Source organism: Parasteatoda tepidariorum, chromosome X2, assembly GCF_043381705.1.
Source record: "Parasteatoda tepidariorum isolate YZ-2023 chromosome X2, CAS_Ptep_4.0, whole genome shotgun sequence".
In the NCBI taxonomy this organism is placed as follows: Eukaryota; Metazoa; Arthropoda; class Arachnida; order Araneae; family Theridiidae; genus Parasteatoda; species Parasteatoda tepidariorum.
The window spans coordinates 9,085,546-9,101,665 of NC_092215.1; the positions used below are offsets into that span (position 1 = coordinate 9,085,546).

General features: G+C 25.8%; 1 protein-coding gene across 1 annotated transcript in view; it reads right to left on the reverse strand.

The window, feature by feature from the left end:
- Positions 1-4,155: 4,155 nt before the first annotated feature.
- The window catches only part of LOC107443369 (endoplasmic reticulum junction formation protein lunapark), a 22,694-nt gene continuing 10,729 nt past the window's right edge, over positions 4,156-16,120 (reverse strand). The window contains exons 5-7 of the mRNA XM_016057217.3: positions 14,920-14,947; positions 13,813-13,953; positions 4,156-11,602 (exon numbers count right to left, since the gene is read on the reverse strand). Of these exons, the coding sequence (XP_015912703.1) occupies positions 11,532-11,602; positions 13,813-13,953; positions 14,920-14,947 (240 nt within the window). The 3' untranslated portion in view covers positions 4,156-11,531. The remainder of the gene's footprint in view (positions 11,603-13,812; positions 13,954-14,919; positions 14,948-16,120) is intronic.

Here is a 16,120-nt window from a genome sequence, read left to right on the forward strand (position 1 = left end):
TGAGAGCCGCAACTTTACATTATAAGAGCCGCATGCGGCTCTCGAGCCACAGGTTGCCGACCCCTGCCTTATCTATATTGAGTAACATGGTAAATGGGATGGACACAGGTTTAAGGCAAGGCAACTCAAAATTGTACTAATTTATTCATTTCACAATGGTTGGAAAAGTCTGTGCAATATCCTTCACTCTTAATAATAGAGATTATTTAGGGAAGTGTTGCAAATTAATCTATTTCTTAAGGAACATGATATAAAAACGCTCATTAGGGGTTTCTATATATATATATATATTAGTATAATAAGTAATAAAAAATCTTTATTTTATAAATCTTCTTATATTATTTATTTGTTTAAATTCTCTCAACTCATTATTCAGAACAAAACCTGTTCACGTAATTAATAATTCACATCCTCTTGTAAAAATAGTTTAAGGAATGCTATGATTATCACTTTAAGTTTTTCCCTTAAGTAAGCATGTAAACGAGAGAAATCCCTAGACTTATTTTATGAACAAATTACAATTAATGTTTTCGTTTTTTTCATATGATTTGGGAAACAATGGCAAATATTTGCAAAGCCTTTCCTTATTGTTTAATAGTGGATTACAGTGATTTTAGTGCAGTTTGGATGCTCATTCTATGGTTTAAATTGATAAAATAAAAGATATTAAATATCTATGTTTTAGATTATCTTTTAATGAAATTAACCCAAATTTTACTCTTAGAGTATCATTCAAATTTCTAAATTCAATTCCAACTTAGAATAAAATGATAATGAAATTTTCATAACATAAATTTGTACTAATCACAATTTTAAATATTTAATAAAAGCAATAAAATTTGAACTGGCTTTACAAAACCTTACAAACTAGGGTTCATAGTTGTTTTGATGTACCCGATAAAAAAAATCCTTATTTTTCCTGATTTTTAGCGTTTTGTCCTGATGTTGGTGTGATTTTTTTTTTGCTTGTTCAATAAGACTTTTTCTAAATTCGATTTTTCAGGAACTATTTAACCGATTTTGCTGAAATTTTGTATTTTGCCATATAAAATTGAAATCTTTAAAATGATTTTAAAAAGTGTATACCTTACTATTCAAAATTTTTTTGACTGTTATTAAATAAAATTATAAAAAATATTAAATATTTACTAAAAGATATATTTTACAAGGAATAATCTTTGGATAAACGAGTTAAATAATTGTGTGAGTTCTCGAGATATTGCGAAATATGCAAAAAGTATAATTAACATTAAGAGGTCCAAAATTTGAAACTATCTCCTGACCAACTATTGGGACCATATATTTTGGGCGATGGAAATCTGAATTTGTTGAAATAGAGGTATGTTTATTCAGAGAAAGTACGTTTTTGCGTCAAATTTTTTTAAACTTAAAATATCGTTTGCAGTGTAATTAGCATATTTGAGATCACCCCCTTGAACCTTTAAGATAGAGCCTTAAAACATGAAGATCCAATCATCAGATAAAAAGTTATTTATTGTGGTCTCGTTTTTTTTTTTTTTTTTTTTTGCACTGTGTGCAGCGGGTGTCTCACGCATGGGTGGCTGAAGAAGAGCACATAAAACCTTTCTTCTACATCACAATTTGTTTTCATTCATAATAAAAAAAGCTAACCATATACTTGAACTCTTAAATATATCTAATATAAAAGTTAAATACTGCTGTGAGTATTCTGTTGTCACTGCTTTTTCAGTTCCTGCAAGTTTGTCTATTGACTGTATTATTTTGTGCCTGTGAAAAAGCATAGGATCTTATTTAAGGAACTCAACATTGTTTATTATTTTTTTAAGGCGTTTTCTTACATTATTGTAATAGAGACTATCATATATATAGATATATTTTCTTGTTTTAAGAGAGGCTAGGGTGCCTCTCACCTGTCTAAGTGTTGAAATTTTTTTTCCTCAATGCCTTCAATTTTGCATAATTTTTTCTTCATGCATAAAAATCCTTAGTTTTCACCAAAACTTTTCATTATCTAAAAATATGAAGTAATAAATTCATACTGCACTCTATTGCAGTCAATCCTTTTAACAATTTTTCTTCTTCTTTTAAGTTGTGAATATAGTAATTAAATTAGGGGTTATTCACTAGTTTTTGCTTGAATAATTTTGGTAATACACTTCAAAACTTGTTTTGGAATGCTCGTATCTTTTAATTTGATTTAATGATAACTCAATAATTTCTAAAAATCACAAACGTAAGATAGTTTAAATTTAGAGACCGTTCATTAATTACTTCTCATTCAAACTTATAATCTTGTTTCAGTCTTTGATCATCCTATGGAAAATAAACGCAATATTTATGCTGTTTATATTTTTTTCTTAATATGTTTAATTGCTAATTAGAAAATGTTAAAGATAAACTGATAAAAAATTTTAGTAGTAATTTTTTATGTGTTGTTCATCAAAGTTCAGTGAAAACATTGTTTTTCATTTCTCATTACATTTATTGCAAAATCGAAAGTACTTTTAAAATAATTGTTTAATTTCTTAGCTTTTTTCCCTGTTTTATGATCTTTGTATCTAGATATATCTTTATTTATAGAGGGGTTAACTGTTATAGTTTATCTGTAATTATTACGTTTTTTTGTCAAGATTACGGTCTAAGAGTTAAGTATTAAAAATTATGGTTTTTGTGAATTTTAGTAATAATCTGAAAAAACTAAGTTTTTCTTCATTGACTACCAATAATTATGATTTCTGTTAATCACAGCAAATATTAAAAAAAGTAATAGTTATGTATTACTTTTTTAAATGCACTAATTTAAATTTTATTAATGATATATGTATTATTTATTAATATTTGTACTATTGTGTTAATGACTGATAGTTAGTTTGGGAAGCTGACATTCTGTGCATTACGTTTTCTTATTTGTTTATTTTTTCATAAATTTATTCTTTAGTTTATAGATAATATATGATTTAGTTCTGAAGTAATTTATTGCTGTAAGAAAATAACTATAATTATCAGTTTTCTTTTTAACTTATTTTAATCTATCTTTATATTAAGAAATCTGTTTCCGAAGTCCAGAAAAGTCGGGTTCCAAGATTTGTCACCGTGCGTAAGGCATTCAGGACATTTTACCGTTTTCTTATATCATTTCTGATCAACTTGTTCTTATCTTAATTTTTTATTTGAAAATGTTGATTGTTACCCATATTGTTTTTCTCTTTTTTTTATGTTGTAAAGAATTAAAGAAATATGCCACACAAAACAATATTTTCTAATCAGTGGATTACACTATTTTATCTCTTCATTTCCCCGTCTTAAAAATAATCTAGTATGCTTGTATTGTAAAAAAATTCTTTATTTTTTTTTGCAAAATGTTGTCCTGATTTTTATTTTGAAACACTACAAAGCCTGTACAATTTCCTTTTTAATTGAATATAACAATGTAAATTGTAATGTGTGTCCTTCAAAAAACTAGATTTTCTTATTCTACTTCATTTTCATATTTTATTAACAATCTCGCCCAACTTGTAGCATGAGAATTTCTACAATAGAAATAGACTCCATAAGGATCCTTGATGTTCAGCATCTTTTGTGAATCTTGATTCACTCTTTCAAGGTATCCTTAGACATTAAATAAAAACACCTTGTTAAAATTTGCATATTTGTAAATTTTTACCATGACTCTATGAGTTATCTTTAACTTTAAAGTGAGACTCTTTGAACCACTAGTTTATACACAAAGGGAAACCATATTATCTACTTTATGTTATGCTACAAATGTGAGCCCTATGGAAAAGATCAAAGTATCTTAGAAAGCTGTGCATCAATTTTGAGAAGTCTATTAAATTTAATATAAAAAAGTTATTTCAATGGGATACTTTAGAAATTCTGTTTAAAGATAATACAATTAAAAAGGTATTTTTTTCATTAAAAAGAGCGAATATAATGTAATTTTAGTGAGCTATGCCAAATTTGACTCAACATTTTGCTAGAAATTCATGCTTTTGTTGAGTATCTTCAGAAACAAATTGGGCTTGAACTAATGCTATCTTTATAACATGCAATTTTTAAAATGCGGAGAAATTGTCAAAAAGTTTTTTTTTTAAATAACAAGATAAATCTTATTTTAGTTATAATGAGATTTAAATGAATTTCAAAATTTAAAATTTCAGTGAAGAAAAAATCTGAACTGAATAATGATTTATTACCAAAGATAGACTTTTATTCAACCAAATAATCAATTAGTAAAATATAAAATATTTGTTTAACAGAATACATATAAAAATACATATTTTAATCACAGTTGTAAATATACAAGATAACAAAGTTTTTAAAGATAAAAATTTAAAAAAGCTGAATATTCTAGAGTCCTATAATGTTTATATAATAAATACAATAAATCAAAAACAAACTTTGGGAAAGCACATGTAACCTAAGGAAAATTTGCAAGAGAAATAATTTAACACAAATGGCCAAATCAGAAAGAAGGTAAATAAATAGAAACTGCACAATAAAATAATTTTTAAAACCAGTATATCATTCTAAACACTGAAAAAAATCAAGCACATTAAAATAAAAAATAAATACTGATAAAACTAATTTTATAAAGGAAATGAAATTAATTTTAAGGAAATATCTATTTGAATGTATTAAATTTAAAAAGCCTGCTACAAATGATGTTAAATATTTTTTTAAAAAGTTATGGCCTTAAACTTAATTTAGAAAAAGTTAATTTTCAAAAAAATTACTTTTGACATTTTTTTTCTTCAAATTTTTTAAATTTGGGTTACAAAGACCATGATTAAGTGGTCATTTCCATTGGAGTGATTAATTTGGAAAGAAAAAAATATTAATCGTAAAAACATTTCTAATATGTATGGAGATACATTTTGTCACCAAAATAAAGACTTCATGTAAAATAACAGATACATTGAGGCATTTTTAATTTGATTTTAACTTTTATAATTTAAAAAAAAAATGTAAAATCTTTTAAACCTGGAAATTTCTGGACTCTCTGAAATTAAATTCTTGCAAAGTGCAAGACTGATAAATCAAAATGTAATGAAAGACATTCTGCAATACCTTTACAAATAATGGTTGTTGCAATTGAAGTTACAAAAAATAAATAGCAATGGAAGTCAATATGTTGAAAGATTAAAATATTAAATTTATATCTATTTTTAAAATATCAAAACAATTCAATGTGTAAATGAATCTTAGGTAAAAACCCTTTGTTCCATAAAAATATTTATCAAGTGTAATATAATCAATAGATTATAATACCAATAAAGTATAACAATAAAAAACCATCATAGATAACAGCTAACCAAATTTCTTTGAAATATTTTAGATTTTAATACCAATTCAACAAATGTTGAAAAATATACAAATTCTTAGATTTTTAAGTAATTGTGTACAAATATACAATCAACAGAAGATAGTTTGCCAACATTCTTGTAAAAAACTAATTTTCAAAATGTTAGCAATTCGTGTTTAGAGAAAAATACACTTTGAAACTCTTTTTAAAAATATTGTAAATTGTTTTATGTTACTTGAAAAAATGTTTCTGATAATTTTTGAATTTTTTTTCATGTTCACAAAATTTTTGAATTTTTTTAAAAATCTCATGAGCAAAACTATACTATAGTAGTAGCGTCAATAATTTATTTTATTTTTGTTGTGAATTCATAAAGGTATCAATCCACAGCACATTAATTGCAGTTAAAAAATAAGTTTCCAAACTTCAGGCATCATACAAAAGTTCTATAAGTAGGTTGTAATAATTGAAATGAAATTCAGCAAACTTATTTATAATATAACTTTACATTAATACTCAAAATTTAATTCTTTTTCCTCAATACACAAGGAAAAAGTTGACCGGTGATTTAACCAAGCAGTTTTTTTTAAAGATATTTGTTAGCAACGGAGATTTCACAATCATTTTCATGAAATTTTAAAAATATTTGGAGTAATAGTAAGGTAATTGTTTCAAAATTGAAATTCAATGGAACACTTGCACTACTAAACTCTGTAGCTAACTTTAAAATATGACATACACTCATATAATGCTTCTTAATTTTTGTTTTTAAATATTGGCAGTTAGCTTTAGTGTTAGATATTAAAATATTTTATAAGCTGAGCAAAATAAACAGCTGAAAAAATCTGTTCAAAGAATAAAGGAAAATTATGTAGTATAGGATTCATTAACAATCTTTTTATGTTTTTATTTTTATGCAGCATAAACAAACAAAAAAAAATGCACACAAATTATAACATTAAATGATTTGTCCCTATTTCAGAATTAAGGTCAGCTAACTGAAATTAACTTAACTGATAAAGTAAAACAAGTTTACATATAAAATATAAGGTTAAACAAGTTAAGCATTAATCAAAAGTATCCTATTATTTTGCTATCTAAGAATAAGACTTAACTTATTTATTATCACATGAGACTTTCATAATGGTCCACAAGCATTATTAAATGCTGTTAGATAAACTTATAGGCAGAAAAACATCTAGAAAGATCGCTTAGACATGCCTTATTTGTTGCAAAGCAAACCTAATAATTCCCCAACAAATAATGAGTGAATTATCTTGTGAAAGAATAAATGTTAACTTTACATTTAATTGTTATTCTATTGGTTATTATGGCCCATTTTTGATTAAATATAAGGGGCAAAGTATAGGTTAAACAAGTTATATCTTTATATTTTTAAAACCCATATAGTTTTTATGAAAATTGAACAAAACTTAAAAAAAATTCTATCTTTTCACATATGTTGGGTTTTGTATTCAAAAATTATTTGTTTCAATAGCAATATTTTTAGAAAAAAAGTCAACAAAAACTCAAGGTAGAAATGGAAAAGTAATTTAAGTATGATGCACTTATGATTCATTAATTATGTAAACGAAATATTAATGGTGAAACAAATTCATTTTAAGAGAAAAACTTGTACATTTCTTTAATACAGAATGGTGTATAGTATTTGAACATAAAAAACGAATAATATTAAGATAAAATAATAAACAACTTATGCACTTTAAAATAAATGAAGCATATCTTTCAGATATAACTCATTAAAATTATTAAAGTAAATTAAACTTCCAAATATTAAATCAAAAAATGAATTTCAAAAATTTGTTCCAATTATTTTTAAATACAATGATTGTAGTTATATGACCAAAAATATTTTCTAAAATCTCTTAATGGTGATTATGAGACTAGAAATAAAAAAATCACCGGAAAATGAACTCTTTTTGTTACATTAATATAATCATATGTTATGATAATTTACTTCAAAATAAAATTCAAAAAGTTCTGAAACCTCGGAGGCTCAAAAATAGAAATCATTGAAATTTCCGGCTTTTTGAAAACTTAATCACTCCTGTATAATACTTATTAACCACCACATATAAAATTACATAATTTGGAAATAGAACACTCAAAATACTGAGATATATCAGAAAACAATTTTGTTACATGCATTTGTTTAGGTGGTGTAGACACATTTTAATTAACCACTGGGCTATTTATGAATATTGTCACCTTGAATGGCATATACATACAATTTGTAAATAATACTGTTCAGGTTAAACTGAACATATATACAAAAAACTTTTAAACTAACCACTCTGTGACAAAGAAAAATACTCTACATTGAAATATCTACATTTTAACAATACAAGGCAGGATAAAAGGATAGGTCTACAAAAAAGTATAAAAGTTTGTTAAAAAGGAAAAAAAAATATGCACTAAATTTTTAAATTTATAAAAATTAATTGTGAATGTTTTTAGTAAATGATTGTATGGAAAATTATGCTCAATTTTTTCCAGAGTGCCTATCGTTCAACAATTACAATATATAAATACGTCAGTATTTCTAAATAAAAAAATTGGACAATTAATAGCTCAAAATGTCAATCACCATTGAATAAAAATGAACAAAACCATATCGTAAATACTATGATAATGTTATTTATTAAAAATTATTTATTTTAAGCTATAGTTGAGATTCCAAGTAAAAGCATAATATAGGAAATAAATTTAACACATTCTTTTTTCAAAATCACGTTTAAAATAATAGTACAATTAATTTTATAAAAAAAATTGGCTACAATTCTTCTTTAATCAAGTACCTTGCTATGTGGTAAAAGACTTTCGATACTCGTTGTTCATGATTTTGCAGATGCCTTAGAAAAAGCATCTGGAAAGAAAAAGCTGCAATTTACCTACAGACGTTTACAAAATAATCAATCTTTATAATAATCAACCATCTAATCAATAGATAAGTCTTTCAGCCAGCTTTTATGCAGCAAGTCATGTATGGCACCAATCAAGATTATAACCATACTTAGATTTGAACTATTAGTGCATTTACTCCTTTCAAAACAAAATTCGTGAAACAATTTATTCAGGCTAAGAAACTCAAATTTGATCACACAAGCTCTGGTTAGATTCAACCATTGCGTTAACTTGGATAAATACTTCACCTCATCTTTTAAAAACCTTTGTGAGTAATTGAGTCTCACAAATTCAACAACTTTCTACAAACTACAACTGGAGATATGTGTATTCAGAATTTAACCCTGCAGATATCATTTCCAGAAATGTTAAAACTCTGGGATCTAATGGACAGGTCTTAATTTTCTAAATGGGGGCAGTAAAAAAAGGTTTAACTAGATTAGGAGGTAGAAAAAAAAAACTTAAGCATTAATCAAAAACATCCTATTATTTTGCTATCTAAGAATAAGATAACTAAACTTATTTATTATCACATAAAAGAATTTCATAATGGTTCACAAGCATTATTAAATGATGTTAGACAAGTTTACAGGCAGAACAATATCTAGAAAGATTATTTACAAATGCATTATTTGTTGCAAAGCAAATTCAATTATTTTCCAACAAATAATGGATGAATTATCAAGTGAAAGAATAAATGTTAACTTCACATTTCATTGTTATTTTAATTGATTATTTAGGCCCATTTTTTATTAAATATAAGGGGCCAGGTAAAGGTAACTATCAAAAATATATGATTGCATATTTGTTTGTTCAGAAATAAAGGCAATTAACCAAGAGATTGTTAACGGCTAAATCGCAAATGCATATATTGCTTGTTTAAAAAGGATTTTCGCCCGGCGAGGTAAACACAAATTTGTTATTAACCATAATGTAAAAAAATATGTAAATTCAAATTCTGAAACTAAACATACAGTTTCGAAACTATAAAAATTTATACTCCTGAGAGCACCAAATTTTAATGGTCTATTAGAAGGAGTAAAACCCTTAAAACTTCACTTCAAGTAAAAGATAGAAAAAGAAAATTCGATACTAACATATGAAGAATTTTTTACCATTATTATTCAAGTAGAGGAAATTTGGAATATTTGCCCTCATAGACCATTAACTTCCAATAATGAGGACTTATATGTGTTAACACTCAGTCACTTTCACACAGGCCGACCAATTGATGCAATTGTTGAACCTAACTTAACAGAATTACATAATAATAAGTTTAATTTGTGACAAAAACTACTCAAATGATTCAGAATATAAGGATAAATTGGACTAATAATTATTTGAGAACATTGATTCATAGAACCAAATGAATGTTTGTGAATGAAAATTTAAAAATTGTTGACATGGTTGTAATCAAAGAAGAAGTAGTACTTTATTTATGTCCCACTAGAGCTGCTAAATGGGCTATTGGCGATGGTCTGGGAAAAATTTCTGAGGATGATCAGAAGCCATCATGCCATCACATTTTCTGCAGAGGGGATGGCTCCCCTGCTTTTGTAACCCAGCGACCGATGCGCAAAGTTAAGCACTTTACGGTAGAAGAGTTTAATAAGGACCGATACCATGCACTAACGGTCCCTATGCAGGCTTTTAAAGTGCTAATTCACTCACTGACTGCATTTAGTCATGCTTGACTTTAGTGTTCTACAGGGAACTGTGTCTTCACTTCATGATCGGTTCACTGTAATCAAGGAAAAAAATCTTTCTACCTGCAAGTGATTGTTAGGCAGAATTACTGCTGTGTTTCATGGAACAGATAACTATGAATAAGTTTTGTCAGTAAAACAAAAAATGGTGTGTTCTAAAGAACAATTTCAAAAATTGCTGTCTAACCAATTGAGAATTAATCAATGTTGAATGAATTAATGTTTGAAAAATTTAAACTATTATTTGTTCATTGGATGCAATTTTATTACAAATTTGGAAGATTTTTAAAGATATTTTCATTGCATAATTTTAATTGTACGAAAACTACTTAGAATTTTAAAAATTGCTTTTTTCTGTCTCTATTTGATTAACATTAATTGAAATTAATATTTCAAACCCGGCGGTTATGTTTGGTAAGAATTTATTTTATGGTGATATTATTTAGCGCTAAGCACCTTTTCATTTAATGCAACTCTTTTAATTATTATTCTGATTGAATCATAATTAGCATATGGTCCCACTCTCTTGTCAGTGTGTGAGTGCATTAAGCCTCTAAAATTATTTTTGCTACGGAAATAACTTTTTGTTAAAATTGTTAATGTAGTCCACAACTCTTCTTCTAAAAATTACTGATGTATAACAGGGCTCATACAACTTTTTCATATCAAATTTGCAAAAAAGGGATCAATATTAAAGTACTTTAATAAAATAAAATCATCACCTCCTGTTTTTAAAATCAAATTTTTGTGGATGATTTGCTTGATTAATGAAAAGAATAGATTTTCCTTATTTCATTGTACCTTACATATTTTGTTTAATGATAAAGAAAATATAAAAAGTGTTTTTTGAGAGGTGAATGTTATTTGTAAATGGATATATTTTTGGTTTGAAAAGCCACCAATTTGTATTAAAATTTTAAAAATTGGTACTTATACACCAAAAACATTCTCACAGACATTAAAGTTCTAGCAAAAAAACTTAGTTTATAAAAGTACTAATAAAATACTTAAATCTAACAAAAGTAGTATTAGTAAAAATTTACCATAAAGAAAAAATAATAATGTTCGCATATTAGATTTTATGCTTCTGTTATGAAGCTACATCACTAATATAATCGAAATAGATTATTTTAATGGTTTTCAATCATTAAAATGTAGTCTTAGTGTCTGAGCATATGGCATGAAAATTCTTGCCATTTAACTTAGCTGCCGTACTGAAAAAACAAATTGGTTCTTCCTATATTAAAATGGTGTATATAAAGAAAACTTTCATACAAACTTGTCCAGTTGCTTATTTTTCAGAAGGTTCAAGTTATTAAACATTGATCTAAATGTGTTAGCAAAATATACCATTTTATCATTTAAGATATACAAATGCAACTGGCATTTCATATGTTTATGTAACGTTTTATAAATAATTAAATCCAAACAAAATTTGCTCAAATGAGTAAATAATACTCATCAATAAATTTGTGGTGTAAAACAGTAATGTAAACAGAGAGACTAGAACAATTTCATATTTTTTCTATCACCTAGAAATAGTCCTTCACATTGTATATATAACCATCTTAACAATATTTGAGAGGGGAATATCATACTAAAGTTAATTCCTGTTAGTTTTCAATTGCAGGAGTAATTGCTGATCTAGCTTTGTTTAGTTTAAAGCATCTGCAACAACGAAAACCTAGAAAAAAAATATTCTTGTATGTTTGTATAAAACACAAAATCTATAAAATAAATCATGTATAGAAAGAAATTCTTGAAACAAATCACATTATAAATGGCTGCAAAAGAGAATATTAATATTTAAATCAAAAACCTGAAGTATGAAAATAAATTTAATTATCTATCTTATAAATAACCAATGAGCTCAACCAAGCGGAGAATTTTTTATATAAATTTATGAAGCGATAGATAATTTGTAGCAACCCAAGGCAAGCTGAAATGTGATTTTGCATACACCAAACAAGATAGCATTCCCATAAAAACTTAGACCTTCTTTAAGACTAAATTTGTGATTGCTAATAAACATTAATTTTGTTATTGGCTTAGATTAAAAATGATATACATGCCTACCACTTTTGCATGTTTCAAAAAAGCCTTTTCCCAGTAGAAGTGAAATAACTAAAGAAGTTATATAGTAGGCAAATATTTAATCCACCTTTTGCCATCACTTAAAATAGATTAAGATAAAAAGCTGGCCCACTTTATGTATGTTTAAACAATTGAAATGTATTGGTAGCTAAAAATATATTAAATTGATATTGAAAACAAGAATCAAGCAGGAAATCAAAATTTTTGCTATTACACTGAATACAAAAATAAAATCTTCTGGAAAATTCAGATGAGTTGGCAGGTATGAATATAATTCTGTTAGATTCTGATCTAACAAAATTATATTCATTGAGATGAGAAATTTATCCATCAAAATAAGTTGTGCAGTATCACTTTGTGTAATATTTTTCTCTTAATGGAATTTTAATCTTAAAAGATTCGAAAATGAGAGGCATTAAAATAACAGTATGTGCTCCACAATTTATTTTTGAGTGTATGAAAATATGTATTCTTCAAAGATCATTTGGCCGTCATTTCACAGCAACAATGAGGAATAAATAAAACTGCCCAATGCTGATGTAAACAGAAAAGTTAGTAATTATGTCTTTCAAACTTTTCTATTCTCAACTTATTTTAGAGTGCTCTATTTTAAGATTTAGTTTTCTCTATTGCCAGCTAATATTTTCTTTAGTTATACAGATTGATTTAACAGCTATTTTTCACAACGATAGATCTTGTTTATTTTAACAGTCAAAATGTATATTTATAATTTTGTATCAAATTATTTTTTTCCATAGTATTGTTAGAAGTATATTTTTAAATATTTGTTTATGGTAGTTTCTAGACGTAAATATTTAAAAATCTTTAAAAATGTGTGCTTTTTCATCCAGAAAACTTTTAATTTGTTTGACCATATTGTAAGACATTGACATTCCATTTCAAAATGCTTTCAGGCCAATTCTTAGCATAGGCTTAGATATTTATAATCGTAATACCTGAATGAAAAACTTATTTTTAAATTTAAATAAATTTAATTTTATTTGTTAAGCCTAAGATGGTAGATCCTAGATGATTCACAATGTGTATGCACCTTTTTTGTCTCCTAGCCATCCACGATTAGATTTAGGTAGTCGTCCATCAGACATCTGGTGGATTTCCATTGGAATTTCCATGCATTATAAATGACTGTCTAATGGACATCCTTATGGCAACCACATGGATCATGGTGGATGTTAAAATTGATGGCTATTAGACATCCAGTGGATGATTTTACGCTATATGAGACGGTTCATCCTTCAGTACGACTTATCTTTGCAGACTAATAACTCTTGGAGGGAACTATTTGTCAAAAGTTAGTAATCCTCAAAATGCAACAGCTGCCAATCCAATTGTCATTTTTTGTGAAAAAATGCATATAAACAGTTATTTCCATTCATCTTTAATTAGTAGTTGAAACATAAAAACTGATATCATAAACTTAAAGTGATTTACAAACTTCTAGAGAAGGTTCTATCTGTATAAGTGGTAGTTTATTAAATGAGCCTCTTAAAATCAAAATTATACTCGTAATAATAAAGCTTTATACAGGTTTTATTTTAACATTAAAGCAACAATTTATGATAAAATTTCCCTGTTTAACCTAATATCTTGTTAAATCAAGGTACATAATAAACAAATTCTACTCTACTCATTACGGCAATGCTACTAGCAAAATTCATTTAAGTAATGTAAAGCCTAGTTGTGAAACAAGATGAAAGAACTTAATATGCAATACAGTATAATGAATAGAATGATATCTTAGACAAAGACCTATCTATATTTATTATAACAATAACTTACTTGTACATTCATAATCTTCTTCCAATGCTAATCCATTGTGGCAATTACAGAATTGGCAAATAAGAGCAGTATCTTTTTCTTCATTAAGAACATACTTAACCACAGTATCAAGAGAAGATTCTCGTCTTTTATAATAATTTTCTGAAATGAAATTTTTTATTTGATATATATTTTTTTAATCTAAAATGATTTACTATAGAGATTTTACAAATTATTTTAAAAAAGGTTTATATAACTGATTAATCAAAAACAAATAGTTTTAATATAGTGGTTTGAGCTCAATAAGAAATTTTATTAGTATTATGGAAGTAAAATATTATCAAGATCTTCAGTATGAAAAAAAATTATGTTGTAGTGAATAACTTAAATATAACAAACATAAATATTAAATATTTGTATACTTCAAAATAAAAAATATAATTAAAATAATGAGTAAAAAAAGCACAAATAATGTCATATATTTATTTTCGCATTATGATGAAGCACTTTCTTTATTGTTGAAACACAAATTTTGATTTAACAAATTTTTTTACTTTTGATAAAACACTTACAGACATTAGGCTCGTCTTTTTGATATTACGGAATATACTTTGTATTTATCTCATATAGTTTCTTTTTAATTTTAGTTTTTTTCTAAGAAAATGGTATTTATGTTTACAAATTTATGTTGCAAACTTGAAACACAGCAAAGGTGTCAAACATCAGTATTATTAAAGCTTACAAATGTTGAAGAGTCCAATGTTGCACACATGGTGGCAAAAATTATTTTATTTTTTATTACATTTATCGTTGTCATATTTGCATTTAATTTTGTTATAATCAATAAGAATTAACTATTATAGTTTATAATTAAAATGTATCATTATAACTATGTGGAAAGTTATCTTGAAAGACTTTCAGACTATTAAGGGTTAATACCTATTAAAAAACAACAAATTTTGAAAGATAATAGGAATTCTTTATCTATATATACTAAGGCTTTAAATAGTTCAGCTATGACACTCAGCATTATTATTTTTCAAAATTATTTTTTAAGTTAGAATAATATTGCAAGAAAAAACATTCAAATTATACATAATATTTAATTTAGATACAATATATATTTACCTATATGAGTGTTTTGAATTTCAAATTTCTGCAACAAAAAGAAAGTTTTAATTTTTTTTTATATTAAGACATTATAAAATTAAGCAGTCATATAAAATTATAGAAAACAAATACATCAAATTTATTTACATTCTTTCATTTTTTAAATGTTAATTGTCAATAATACAGTGCAACCCATTTCTAGTACAGTTGGCAAACTATTACTTTATGGTTTTGCACGCATTTATTACAAAATGAACAGTTGTCACTTCCCATATTTTTATTGATTATTATTTAAATTTAAGTAGTAGTAAGATCTTTTGCTTTTATTCTCAAGAAAGTCATATGTTATTTTAAAGAGTCATCTGTTAAATTAACATCATTAACAAAAGTATAAGAATTTATTATCAAAAATATGCAGTAATTATTCATCTTATGATGTTTTTTCAAACAAGCAAATTTCGGAAAATATTTATCCTTTTAAAACTATTTTCCTTTCACAAAAGAGTGTAAAAACTAGTCTGCGATCTTGGAAAGCATGAAGGTTAAAAGAAAATTTCTTACCTGCAAGATCCCCAAATAAAAAACTAGTAATTTAAAAATTGTAAAAGCAAACTGATTTTTCTTGGTATCTTTAATTAAAAAATAATATAATGAAGTAAAAAATGCTAGTAAAAATTGAACTAGCAAAAAAATAAGAACATAGATCAACTAAAATGAATTTGCAAATTTCCATAAAAGAAATTTTCGCTCATGCATGCTTAAATTAGCCATTTTCTGAAACTATATTTGTTATATTGGAACTTATTTATTTATATCTGAAAAAAAAAATCACATTTGTAACTCTTTTGCAACCTTCTCTCAGTTTTCTCTAGATCTAATAACTTTCTATAAATTTTTTTTCAATTTCAGATTTTTTCCCATAGAGTCTCCTCTTTAAAAGATAGGAATTGTAATAAATAGGAATTTATTGGAGTTTTTTTTTGTATCAATACTTTTTAAAGAAGGGTTATTTTTCAATAGATGGCACCACTATGATAAAATTTAAATGCAATCAAAATTATGATATTTCATGAGAAATTTTTATTTATTCTTTTAAAATGGGATTTTTGGGGTAGATTGTGGATATAAATTGTATTAACATTTAAGGAGCTTTAGATTATCACTTTTATGGCGTATTAGTGGGTTTGTAGCTGGTTTTTCTTGTGGATCTTTTTTTTTT